This window comes from Trematomus bernacchii, unplaced genomic scaffold (genome assembly GCF_902827165.1).
Source record: "Trematomus bernacchii unplaced genomic scaffold, fTreBer1.1, whole genome shotgun sequence".
In the NCBI taxonomy this organism is placed as follows: domain Eukaryota; kingdom Metazoa; phylum Chordata; class Actinopteri; order Perciformes; family Nototheniidae; genus Trematomus; species Trematomus bernacchii.
Window position 1 is genome coordinate 1,276,719 of NW_022987786.1, and position 13,858 is coordinate 1,290,576.

General features: G+C 41.2%; 1 protein-coding gene across 1 annotated transcript in view; it reads right to left on the bottom strand.

The window, feature by feature from the left end:
• Positions 1–2,866: 2,866 nt before the first annotated feature.
• The window catches only part of LOC117497557, a 58,878-nt gene continuing 47,886 nt past the window's right edge, over positions 2,867–13,858 (bottom strand). Inside the window, exons 16-22 of the mRNA XM_034149527.1 lie at positions 11,794–11,840; positions 6,210–6,427; positions 5,047–5,306; positions 4,398–4,514; positions 4,137–4,278; positions 3,538–3,642; positions 2,867–3,006 (exon numbers count right to left, since the gene is read on the bottom strand). Coding sequence (XP_034005418.1) covers positions 2,867–3,006; positions 3,538–3,642; positions 4,137–4,278; positions 4,398–4,514; positions 5,047–5,306; positions 6,210–6,427; positions 11,794–11,840 — 1,029 coding nt within the window. The remainder of the gene's footprint in view (positions 3,007–3,537; positions 3,643–4,136; positions 4,279–4,397; positions 4,515–5,046; positions 5,307–6,209; positions 6,428–11,793; positions 11,841–13,858) is intronic.

Below are 13,858 nucleotides of genomic sequence, written 5' to 3' on the forward strand. Positions count from 1 at the left end.
AAAACATGGGACCTTTAAAGTGAATATCTGTGGACTTTTAAAAGCACCTCGTTGGACTCGGAGAAACTGGGATGCACGTTTCAAAATGTTCTGATATTTTAAATATGAATGTAGAAAAAGATCGATGATGAAAACAGTTGTTAGAGGCAGCATTAATCTGCTTATATTCCATATTAAAGGACTGAAGGGAGGATCTAGAACACCTGATGGACTGCTGGTGGATTTCACTCTGATGATTGGAGTTAATCAAATGTGCTGCCGTCGACTGAACGTCTGTTTGATGTCTGCTTCCTGTTTCAGCCTGCAGACTTCCTGGAGGAGCTGTGAGCTTCTGACGAAGCACGGTGGGCATGATGGTGCATCACTTCCTCCGCCTCTCTTCTCACCCTGATGCCCCCATCACTCTGGAACAGGGTCAATCTGGATCCATGATGCCCCCATCACTCTGGAACAGGGTCAATCTGGATCCCTGATGCCCCCATCACTCTGGAACAGGGTCAATCTGGATCCCTGATGCCCCCATCACTCTGGAACAGGGTCAATCTGGATCCCTGATGCCCCCATCACTCTGGAACAGGGTCAATCTGGATCCCTGATGCCCCCATCACTCTGGAACAGGGTCAATCTGGATCCCTGATGCCCCCATCACTCTGGAACAGGGTCAATCTGGATCCCTGATGCCCCCATCACTCTGGAACAGGGTCAATCTGGATCCATGATGCCCCCATCACTCTGGAACAGGGTCACTCTGGAACAGGGTCAATCTGGATCCCTGATGCCCCCATCACTCTGGAACAGGGTCAATCTGGATCCCTGATGCCCCCATCACTCTGGAACAGGGTCAATCTGGATCCCTGATGCCCCCATCACTCTGGAACAGGGTCAATATGGATCCATGATGCCCCCATCACTCTGGAACAGGGTCAATCTGGATCCCTGATGCCCCCATCACTCTGGAACAGGGTCAATCTGGATCCCTGATGCCCCCATCACTCTGGAACAGGGTCAATCTGGATCCATTGATGTGGTTTGAATGCGTTGGACAGTTCTTAACCTTTAGTCGTTTCAGCAGCTTAGTGGTGTTCTTTGCTTGATGCAGGCCGATCATTTGACCCTTCTGAAACAGATCCTTTCCACGACCACAGGATATGTCTTCAGACCTGGTGGAGAAATGAGAAGCTACTCACCACATCAGCTAGGGTTAAATAACTGAGACATATCACTGCAGTAAGTATCCAATGGGAGGCTCTCACTGATTGGTTAAATCCAGGTGGATATCCAGTGTTTATCCAGGCTGTGTGTGAGAGCAGCTGCTGTCTCTATACTTCACTGTCAACTCTAAATGCTTTTCCTGCTTCAGTTATTAGCTTCAGTTCTTTACCATGTTTGATGAGTCTTAGGTTTTAATGATAAATATGAAGAGCTTAGAGGATTTAAATATACATCTTGTTCTGTGTGGGCATCCTTTGTAAGACATACACAGTAATATCTACAAGAACATGGATGTTAAATCTCTGATTCAGCAGCAGTAACTGTGGTAGGACTTGCTTGAAGTGAATATATCTGCTCCTTGTTGTTCGGAGTTTGATTCTTTATGGTGAAACAGATGAATACTCACTGGTCGGTTTAGTAAAGGATGGTTTGGTTCGTTGGATTAGCCGCCCTTCTTTCACACAGTGGATGAAACAGCTGTTGTTTAGTGTGACTTCTGTGAATCAGATCAACTGAAGCGGGGCTCGTTAACATTTCAATCATCCATCACCACCTCGCTAAAGTGGATCAATGACGCCCAGCTTTGCAGAACATCAGTGAACAGGATTACATCTCAGTGCCCGTTCTCTGTAAGGGTTTCCTTTTTAGTTTTTCAATAAAATAATACAATTACATGGAGTTTGTTGATTTATTATTATATTGGAAGAAGCAGTGCAGACTGTAGGGGACCTGGGACGTTTATAGGACAAAGATTTATTGGACCAATTCATGGATTCATGAGCTGAGAAAGATGTTTTACGTCAACGTTGGAGCAGGGAGATGCTGCCTTCAGGGACCAACACAGAAATACGACATTCCTGCACCCCTCACTGTTAGCACTAAAATATCCAATGCTGCTTCTCGAGTTAAATTTCAAGAAGATTAAATGTTAACAGAAAAGTTCACTTATATTTGTACATTTCCTTTATGCCGTCTACGTGTATGCAATACCAAGAGTAGACCAGCAGATGTCCCCATTCAGACTCAATGCAATCATTCAAGATTCAAGGGTTATATTATCATGTGCACAGCAGCTACAGTGTAGTTATGGTAATGAACATCTTAGGTCCCGAGCTCCTCCAACAGTGCAACATATTATATAAAGGACATGAGAGAAAAAATACAGTAATAACACAAAAATAAAAACAGTGCAATGAAACAGAGCACGATAGATTTGAATAGAAATAGTGCAGGTGAAAGAACAGTCAGGTTAAAAGACATCCAAAGCATGGACTTGGTTTCGTTGTACTTTGGGAAAAAAGGTTGTTCACTATTGCCACGTAGGTTTAATTCACCATCTAAGAATATTATACTTACAGTCCCCAACAGGTACAGGTCTTTGCAGTTTGATCACACAAAACAAACAGAACTCCCAATCGCACGCCGAGGTACCAAATGCCCCAAAATCCCAAATCTGACCCAGAAGTCAGTACAAATGGTAAAATAAGAACAAGCCCGGGTAGCTGCTCTCAGGAGGAAGTCCAGGAGAAAGGGGAGAAGGAAAGTAGCCTTTGCTCAGAATCTGTGTTACCTTCAAGGACAAGGGGAAATAGTTAGAGGTAACAAAACACAGGACTAGACTTCAACTGTCACACACACTCCACGAGGTTTTGCTTCAGATCGAGTGGAGCTCTTCGTAAAGATACGGGTCCAGCTCACGGAGAGCATTGATCAGAACCCTGCTGGCTGCAGCTCCTTTATTTCGCACCGCATCCACCACCTCTCGGGCTCCGTCCACTTTGAGTTTGTTTCTGGCTGAATCCATTTCAGATTCACTGATCACTTCAGACTGAAAGAGTTTATCCAGAAGGACATTCAGCACAGTTTGAGTCACTCTTTGAACGAACTCTGCCCGAACTGAGAACAGCCACTGGACTCTGCTCTCTGCTGGGACTCTGTTCTCTGCTGGGACTCTGCTCTCTGCTGGGACTCTGCTCTCTGCTGGGACTCTGCTCTCTGCTGGGACTCTGCTCTCTGCTGGGACTCTGCTCTCTGCTGGGACTCTGCTCTCTGCTGGGTCTCTGCTCTCTGCTGGGTCTCTGCTCTCTGCTGGGACTCTGCTCTCTGCTGGGACTCTGCTCTCTGCTGGGTCTCTGCTCTCTGCTGGGTCTCTGCTCTCTGCTGGGACTCTGCTCTCTGCTGGGTCTCTGCTCTCTGCTGGGTCTCTGCTCTCTGCTGGGTCTCTGCTCTCTGCTGGGACTCTGCTCTCTGCTGGGACTCTGCTCTCTGCTGGGACTCTGCTCTCTGCTGGGACTCTGCTCTCTGCTGGGACTCTGCTCTCTGCTGGGACTCTGCTCTCTGCTGGGTCTCTGCTCTCTGCTGGGTCTCTGCTCTCTGCTGCGACTCTGCTCTCTGCTGGTACATTTCTTTGGGACAATGCATGTCTTGGAACTGGTAGACAAACAGGGAAAATACTTTTGTTAACCAACAATCACATTAAACAGATCTCTTAAACATTAAAGTAACTCAGCATTCCCAGAGGTGGATTTCTGTTCACTTAAAGTTATAATATGTAACATTTCCTCATTAAAATGTATAAAAACTCCTACACCGATGTTATTCATGTTTTGTTGAGTTGTGTACAAACATTATCCCAAATGGTTCAAAGAGACGTGTAATTTTAATCAAGGTAACAGTACGTTCATCACGGTCTCCTGTAATGACGGTGTATCCACTTAACCATGAGAAGCTGAAGACTACAACTCCCATGATGCCACACTGTTTCACCACCACACTAGTTTTTACTATGGTTTTAGAATATAACAGGTTGTGTGTTTAATGTCGTAATGATGCGCTGCCATGGAGCCTTAATAGAGGATGCTATGAGATGGATCTTTAGAGTTATCCAGTCTATCACTGGGTCTGAGCTCAGGTGGAGTCTTTACCTTCCAGTGGCACGCGATATTTCCAGACTACGTTTCCATCTTGGTCCTTGACCTTCAAAAACACTCTCTCTGTGCTCGTCGTCAGGGACACTTGAAATGTCGGATGGTAATTTGGTCCAAAACTTGATTCAAATCTTTTACTCTGAAAACCAGAAGCAGAAGTTAAATGTTTATCTGTTTCTTTCCTGATTGTGGATCCACATGCAGATACATGTGTGTTAATGATCATTGTGTTTCTCTAGAGGAGTATCAGTGACTCACCTCAGGCTGAATGAAGAAGCCCTCAGGTTCACAGTGCACACTGTAACTGTGATGAATGTCCAGCTTACAGTCGGAGGCGATTGGGATGTTCACAGCACAGCTGTGTTGATCAGCAACCTTCAGTAACAGAGTAACTTTAGTTATGCTCAGATAGTCAACTTTATTTAAAGATCACATTAAACAACAACAAACGTTGACAGACCTGCTCCACAAAGTGATGAGATATACAATCAATCACAACATAATTATAAGTATATATTGCCTTTGTAAAGGAATATTCTAAATAGATTATTTTAATTCTTTGAGATGAGCTATTGAAGAAGCTATTCCAATAATAACCAAAACACAAACCGTCTGTGTCAGTTACACAACACAAAAGGCGGCTGCCCAAGCTGTAAAATGTGGCTGGTAGGGATGAGATCACGTTGTCTTGGCAGTGATTCATCTCAGCAGGTCTTTCAGTTCTGTGTGATGTGTTTACCATTCATGCCATCAGTTTCCGCAGACAGAAAGACATGCTGAGAGAGAATCATACAAAACCACAAAGAGAGATCTGAAGATTTACAGTTCAGATAGATCTTACTCTTCTCCCAGCACAAGAAGGTTTGAGAAGAGGAGCAGTTGTTTAGTCTGATGGTGAGCACATTACCTTCTCCACAAGGACGTTTTTCTGCAGCAGATGTACATCCAGTGTTTGCTCCTCTCTGCCCGGGGGTCGTAGGAACACCAGAATTTGACCCTTTATCCGCTTCTTTAAAAGCCTTTTCAATCGATCGATGGTAAGGCCAAATTTAGAGAGGTGAGGGACCTTCACCACCACGTGAGTGCGTGTGACCTCCAGCGGCTCCAAGATGCTCAGGCCTTCATCAGTGATGTGGACGACAGACAACAGGCCGTCCAGGAGCAGCGCTGTGGAGCAAAGAGCTGGTCATCTGTTGCTTTGCTGCTGAAACAGCTTCATCATATTCAATGTCTCACCACTTTAGTTCAGAGCTAATGTTCATCTAATGTCATTCACTTTGGAGCCTCACTAGGATGCTCCAGTTTATATCCTCCACCTTTTATTCTAATGTTTCATTATTGATCTGCCCCCTGTGATCTTTCTGGATGTGAGCATTTACTGTTATGCATAAACTTTATTCATTATTTTCTAATCTTCAAGACTGCTGAGATGTTTGTAATCTGCTGTCAGAACAGCTTGACTGAGTCCGCTCTCATGTCTGAGTGACTCTCTAGATGTGTGAAGAGTTCTCTAAAGCTTTCAGGGCGTAGAAAGTCTAACGTATAAATGTTGTTGTCTGTTGTTTTGTTTTGTTCATGGTTCAGCCAGACTGACAATGTAAAGAGCAGAAAGAGCAACAGATGGATAACAAAGTAAGAATGATTCAAACTGCTAGCTTAGCATCACAACAGTAACAGAGAGTTAGCGTTGAGTTAGCACTGTTAGCAGCTGAGCATGCTGTGGACTGACCAATCACAGTATACATCTCTTTAATATTACAGTGAGGAGACTGCAGAGGGCCCAAAGACAATCCAACTCAGTATTTAGAGCTGCATTGCATCGTCTGCTTCAATAATGATCAATGATGTCATGAAACACATCGACTAAATGGATGTTTTATAATCTCATTTTCTTCTTTTGGGGACACAACTATTTGAATGTAAAGAATACATTTGGTGTCTGAATTATACTGTTGTTATCTTTGTTAAACTAGTTTAATAAAGCTGCTTCATAACCTTTGAACAGTAGTGGATGGTATAAGGTGCTAATCATTATATAAGTGTGTATTTGTTAACACTAGATGTCTTTACCTTCCTCTGTCTCACTGTGTGGCAGGTGGAGCTGGACGACGGCAGCTTCAACAGAACTCTTCACGTCGAACAGCGGCCCTGCTGCCATCTTGCCAGCTGATTGGATGAGGCTCTCCTCCCAAGGGACCGTCCTGTACAGAAGCTCCGCCTCCTGAGCCATAACGAACACCAGGCCAGTCGAAGCACACTGGAACCCACCTGGACCAGGACACCTGAACCTGTAGACACACGGGGGACAAGTTACTACAACAAGCCTTCACTGGCCTGTGTTCTGACTGACAGGTGTTCATCCAGCTGGAGTCTGACCTGGAGGAGGGTTTGTTGAAAGATCTGAAACACCTGATGATTACAGGAACATCACTGAAGATGTGTCCACATGCATCAGAATGTGTGTGCATGTGTGCAAAAACAAAAACAATCCTATATACAGAGGCATTATTTTATGTATGTCTGTTAGAAAGAGATTGGATGCAATACGTCATGGTGAAAGACATGAAATTAAACACAATAAAATAAATATATATTTTGAATGTGTTTAAATAATGTTTGGTCATGTTATAGCATTACCTGTATTTAGATCCAGTTGTGTTTTCAGGTGAGAAGGATTCAGGAGCCTGGAACAAACAAAGTTATTTATTTATTATTTGAAAAATGCAAATTTGTCTGGATCATTGAGTTCATTGTCAATTTCAAATGGTCAAAACACAGTATTACCAGCCAATCACAGCACAGTATTACCAGCCAATCATAGCATAGTATTACCAGCCAATCATAGAACACAAGTATCAGCCAATCACAGAACAGAAGTACTAGCCAGTAGGAATATTTCCCATTTCGTCGGGGATCCAGATATTTTAAATTGCATCGTCATATACATTTATTGAATCAACTTGGTGATATGTAATCCTCTAAGGCACACCTCCCATTAAAAAAAAGAAACAAATCTAATTAAATAAAAATATTCTTAACTCATAATCGAATACCTGAATCATTTTGATCAATTGTGAGCGTTATAGCGTTTAACTTGACAGCCCTAACAATTATATTTTAATTCAGTGGTGAAATAAATACACTTCTCTCTGTTCGACTGCTCCTCTCTCACCTTTCTGTCTGTCTTCACTTCCTGTTCCACATCGGAGTCACCTGATGGAGAGAAGAGGTGACAGAAATATTAATTAAACTTGAACAAAGAGAAACATTAGCAGCCAAAATGATTGAATAGAGCTGTAACAAAATATATTGTTGTGTACTATAAAGACCTTTTAAGATCAGATGTAATTTACAATATCTTGATGAATGGAGGATATGGTTTCAGTACTCACAGGTCTTGGCTCTGATCGTCTCACCATTGATCCTGTAGGGATGAACACAATCCAACAGTTATAGATCCAGTTTAAAATAAGTGTTTGTTCTTTGAGTCAGCTTCAGAGTCCTGACTGATCTCATGCTTTACATCCCATCATATCTTCTCTGCAAACACTACGACTGACTGCCACAGCTCTCAGCTGCATTACAGGAAGTAACCAGTCATTAGAAACTAAAAACATCACATACAGACCTTTTCCACTCTTCTGTAAAATCCCATATGTCTGTTAGAAAGTTGATTATTAAAGTTCGGCTTTGCATTTTCAGCTGGCCTTCTATAGTTTGTGGAAGAATGAAAGAGCCTGCAGTCAGTGGGTAACATCACTGATCTGTTGTGATTCCCCAGTGAGAGAAACACCTCCTTGTGTTTAATACAATACTGCTGAACCAGCAGAGACCCCTTACTGACCAGAGAGTCTCCAGTCTGCAGTCTGGCTTCTCCAGAAGATCTCTCAGCAGCTTCACTCCTGAATCCTTCAGATCGTTGAGACTCAGGTCCAGATCTCTCAGATGGGAGGGGTTGGACTTCAGAGCTGAGGCCAGAGCAGAACAGCTGATCTCTGACAACCTGCAGCTCTCCAGTCTGAATAAAGAAAACATAATGAGGATAAAAATCAGTTTATAATCCAATCAGATGGTCAGGTCTGAAATGTGTAGCTCAACATTACTGCGTCCTAATCAATGATCTTTTCCCTGAATTACAGTGACTGTCATTCTGTTATTGTGGATCATCATTATATCAGCCTTCTGTTTATTATCTGTGAAAATACGTCTAAATGATGGGAACATAAACATTTCTATGTCAGAAAGTAAACTTTACGTAAAACTAATATTGGTTCCGAGGGCCTTTTTTATTCAGACCATTTACTAAAGAAAACATACATTTACTTTAACAAATAACAGTTGAAGAATAATAGTTTCTTTAGGAAACAATCAACTGTTACGACAACATTTACAAAAGTATGGATGAAATATATGTATGATGAAGAATTAGGTTGAATAACTAATGAAACATGAGATCTCCAGCAGTAACAGAGAGTCAGTGAACTGACCTGAGAGTCTCCAGTCTGCAGTCTGGACTCTCCAGAAGATCTCTCAGCAGCTTCACTCCTGAATCCTGCATATTGTTGTAACTTAGGTCCAGATCTCTCAGATGGGAGGGGTTGGACTTCAGAGCTGAGATCAGAGCTGAGCAGCTGATCTCTGACAACCAGCAGTACATCAGTCTGAATAAGGAAAACATGATGTAAGTTTCGAAAACAATGTTCCTGTTTTAAATAACTCCACGTTTAATAATGTGATCAGAGCTGAAGAAGTTTAGAAAGTGGAAACTACAAACAGGTTAAAAACTGTAAGACAGAATAAGTGAAATCGAGCTGATAGTCCGTGTTTTTTTGTTTCAATAGTTTTATTTGTTAAACCAGTGAACAGAGAGGAGACTGCAGGCTCTTTAGTTTCTGCTCTTAGTCTTACTAAATGATCAAATTATCTTTGGGGAGAGGGAAGGGACTCTCAGAAGATAATGAAGAACTAAAGCCCTCGCTCAATAACGTGTGGGGGAGGCTTTATAAAGAATGACATCATCAAGGCATGTATATTAATATTTCATTGAGAAATGTCAGCCTACATAACCATGAGGCGCTGTCTGTAGTGAGGTCTGTGCTGAAGCGTTCCTTTGAATCTGCTGTGGCTCGTTTGAAAGGAAATCCAACCACTGTTAATAACCTATGGCCAGTCAGATTCAGCAGGAGAGTCAGTAAACGTCCGGTCAGCAGAGCGCTGTAGTGCTGTCTCTGCTGTGTAACTACTCTATGTGACAGTGGAAGAGAGACGATGAACACTTCATATTCATAAAGTACTGCCAGTTACATATATTCAAACGTTCCCACCAAACCAACCAGACTTGAATGGACAGTAAGTTCCTGAAGTTAAATCATGCTCCATCTGTTTTATTATTTTTACTCTGAGCGCAGCCGTGTTGCATTCTGGGAGCTTGTTCATCACAGCAGTGGATTTAAGCAGCAGAAAGCCGGCACGTGTACAGCCTCTAACGCGAGCTGCAAACATCGCTCCGGTGCTCGAGCTGCACTTTGATATATACATATTGATCTCAGCACAGAAGTTAATGATGGAGAACTGACCTGAGAGTCTCCAGTCTGCAGTCTGGGCTCTCCAGAAGATCTCTCAGCAGCTCCACTCCTGAATCCTGCAGCCTGTTGTAACTCAGGTCCAGAACTCTCAGATGGGAGGGGTTGGACTTCAGAGCTGAGATCAGAGCAGAACATCTGTTCTCTGACAAACTGCAGCACTCCAGACTGAATAATGAAAACATGATGTAACTTTAGAAAACAATGTTCCCGTTTGAAATAACTCCAGGTTTAATAATCTGTTCAGAGCTGAACAGGGTTTTAATGTCAGTGATGATGTAGAAACATTCCATTGATAATCATGAACTTTAACTTTTATCAGATCTTTAACAACTCTTCATCTCCCTCACAGCTCATCAGTACTGACAGCATACTCACTGACTCATGGAGCACAGAGTGAGTCTGTGGAAGCTCAAACACTCTCCCTCACACATTCACCTTCTCTTTGATATTCTGCTGAATATTCAGTCATTAGCAAAAGTGAGAACAATTATTAAAATGTATTTGTTCTCAGGTAAATTCAGAAAATCATAAACACAAACAGATCTGTATGGACTGCAGTCAGTGAACTGACCTGAGAGTCTCCAGTCTGCAGTTTGGACTCTTTAGTCCAGAACTCAGCAGCTCCACTCCTGAATCCTGCAGAGCGTTGTAACTCAGGTCCAGATCTCTCAGATGGGAGGGGTCAGACTTCAGAGCTGAGGCCACGACTTCACATTCAGTCTCTGAGAGTCCACAGCAAACAAGTCTATAATAACACATATATTACAACATGTGTTAAAAAAGAAGAAACATATTAACCTCAAGAATTTGATGAAAAAGGATTTGACATATGTTCTCATAGACATTTTTTGTTATTCCATGTAATATTATATATAATCATTTATTATAATAGAGTGTAATGTGTTGTCAGTGTGATCTGATCACATGTCTGTGCTCCTGCTGTCACTGACTGTTACCAAAGAAACATAAATTAAATAAATCACTTGACAATATTAGAGATGTACATATTTAAATGTTAATAAATATTTGGATGTGATGGATGAAGGATGTTTTGGGTTCTCTGAGCATCTGGAAATGTATTGCAAACACAAACACAATTAACAAACCAATAAAGTTTCAATATTTTCAACTGAATACCATCAGATGTTCCCAGTATATCAAGTATTTTGCTTGAAATACCAAACAGATCATTTCAGCATTACCCATAATCCCCTCTGTTTCAGCCCTGTCTCCAAAGTGCTGATTCTCTGTCTGTTGCTTTAGATGAAAATAAGGAGCCTCTCCCCACGCCCCTCTGAGAGATATTTGGTTAAAAAGAACTCAATGGTGCTCTAGGAGGAGATTCAGGTGATAAGGTGGGGGAAGGTGGGGTTACCTTGGTTGCTGATTGGATAATGGTTACACAAGCCAAAAAAAAATCGTTATGACATCATAAAGTGCATCCAAAATCTGATCAGCTCATTTTCAGACAGGTTTTTATATAAATGGATCAGGACAAAAAGTGAGAGAATCTTTTTTCCTGAAACTTTCAGAGTCTCTTTACAAAGAGGGGACACATGTTGATGTATAAAAGACACGGAAAAGTGGATTTTGCATAATAGGTCCCCTTTAAGACATAACCCTGTTATCGGTGGGAAATTATATAGATCTTACTTTAAACTCTAATACATTGTGATAAAAACGTGTCTGTTTAATGATAAATAAACTATCAGAAAGTAATAATAACAGCTTTCTCTGATAACTGTAAGTCCTGCTGTGTGGTGTGATCACATGCCGAGTAACCTCTAAAGTCCTTCAAGTGTTTGACATGTCGCCTCCATCACTCAATATGAAGAGAGAAACAGTTCAATCTAACCATTAATACTAGTATTCAAACAGCAGAAATGTTAGTGTTTATTTGAATAATTAAACTTCTGATCCAGTTTAGTTTATAAAGTTAATCACATCTGGACTTACACAGCCTTCCTGCAGTTCCTCACAGCTGGAATCAGTCTCTGTCGTCCCTCATCTCTAAATAAATATATATTTTGAATGTGTTTAAATAATGTTGGGTCATGTTATAGCATTACCTGTATGAAGATCCAGTTGTGTGTTCAGGTGAAAAGGATTCAGGAGCCTGGAACAAACAAAGTTATTTATTTATTATTTGAAAAATGCAAATTAGTCTGGATCATCTGAGTTCATTGTCAATTTCATTGTCAAACAGTATTACCAGCCAATCACAGAACAGTATTACCAGCCAATCACAGCACAATATTACCAGCCAATCACAGAACAATATTACCAGCCAATCACAGAACAGAAGTACCAGCCAATCACAGATAAGAAGTACAAGCCAATCACGGAACAGTATTACCAGCCAATCACAGAACGGAAGTAGGAATATTTCCCATTTCGTCGGGGATCCAGATATTTTAAATGGCATCGTCATACACATTTATTGCATCAACTTGGTGATATGTAATCCTCTAAGGCACACCTCCCATTAAAAAAAAGAAACAAAAGCAAATTAAATAAAAATATTCATAACTCATAATCGAATACCTGAATCATTTTGATCAATTGCGAGCGTTATAGCGTTTAACTTGACAGCCCTAACAATTATATTTTAATTCAGTGGTGAAATAAATACACTTCTCTCTGTTCGACTGCTCCTCTCTCACCTTTCTGTCTGTCTTCACTTCCTGTTCCACATCGGAGTCACCTGATGGAGAGAAGAGGTGACAGAAATAATAATTAAACTTGAACAAAGAGAAACATTAGCAGCCAAAATGATTGAATAGAGCTGTAACAAAATATATTGTTGTGTACTATAAAGACCTTTTAAGATCAGATGTAATTTACAATATCTTGATGAATGGAGGATATGGTTTCAAACTTTCAGTACTCACAGGTCTTCTGGATCTCGGCTCTGATCGTCTCACCATCTCTGATCCTGTAGGGATGAACACAATCCAACAGTTATAGATTCAGTTTAAAATAAGTGTTTGTTCTTTGAGTCAGCTTCAGAGTCCTGACTGATCTCATGCTTTACATCCCATCATATCTTCTCTGCAAACACTACGACTGACTGCCACAGCTCTCAGCTGCATTACAGGAAGTAACCAGTCATTAGAAACTAAAAACATCCCATACAAAAAAGACTACTGTAGAAAAGGCCCCAAAGTTATAGTTACTGATATATATATATATTATTTTATTATACAGAGTTGATACCTGTTAAGTTGTGCCTTCATAGTGGGGAGGGGCTAACCCACCTGTTTTGGGTGACGTCATACATCAGAGGGTAATGTGCGTCAGTAGTTGTAGGAAAGTTATGCCGTCTTAAGTTTCGTATTGTGTGCATAAATGAACACATGAATGTGTTTGTCCACAGTGCTGCTTGTTATGTTGTTCTACACTTTATTATTATTGTGATAACTTCTGTGCCGATGTGGCTTAATGCAGAGTCTCCGTGCTCATGTGATCTGTGCATGCTGCGTGCATATTTATGATGGCTGCTCATTAAGTCACTCGTCAAGTGAGTCAGCACTCCTGTCTCAAAGTTAGGGGTATATACCGTGTTGAGTGGCACAGACCTATTATTAATGTAATAGGATGTAGTTTATGTGGATAAATGTTTATGTGCCGTTAAAGGTGAGATATTATGTGTTTACAGTTCATTTATTGCTCCGCTACTCGGCTACCGGAAGTAGCATGTCTGTAGCGTTTCACAATAAGAGCATCGGCTGCCGCTTTCCGCCAACCGGAAATGGAACGTTATTCATTAGCGGTAGCTTAACTTTGAATCTCTGCGTGTCCCTGGTAAAGAGTGTTTGACATTATATGTTAATGTGTTTATGATTATAAGAGAAGGGAGACATGTTGTATTATAGCTTGTCTAGATTATTATTTCTATAGGGTTTGGCAATATTATTTATGTATGCATAAGTTATCTTATATTGATTGTATTTTGTTTATTTCCCTTATAGGAAAAACCACACACACAAATATCTGTATGTCTGCCTAAATCAGTAAAGAAGTCAAGCCTCATCTTAGCTCCTCATTTCCTCTATTCTGGACCTTTGGCCTTAAGTGGTGTTCTGGCCGACACACCTGGGTGAACCTAGTGATAGACACAAAACTAGTGCCAAC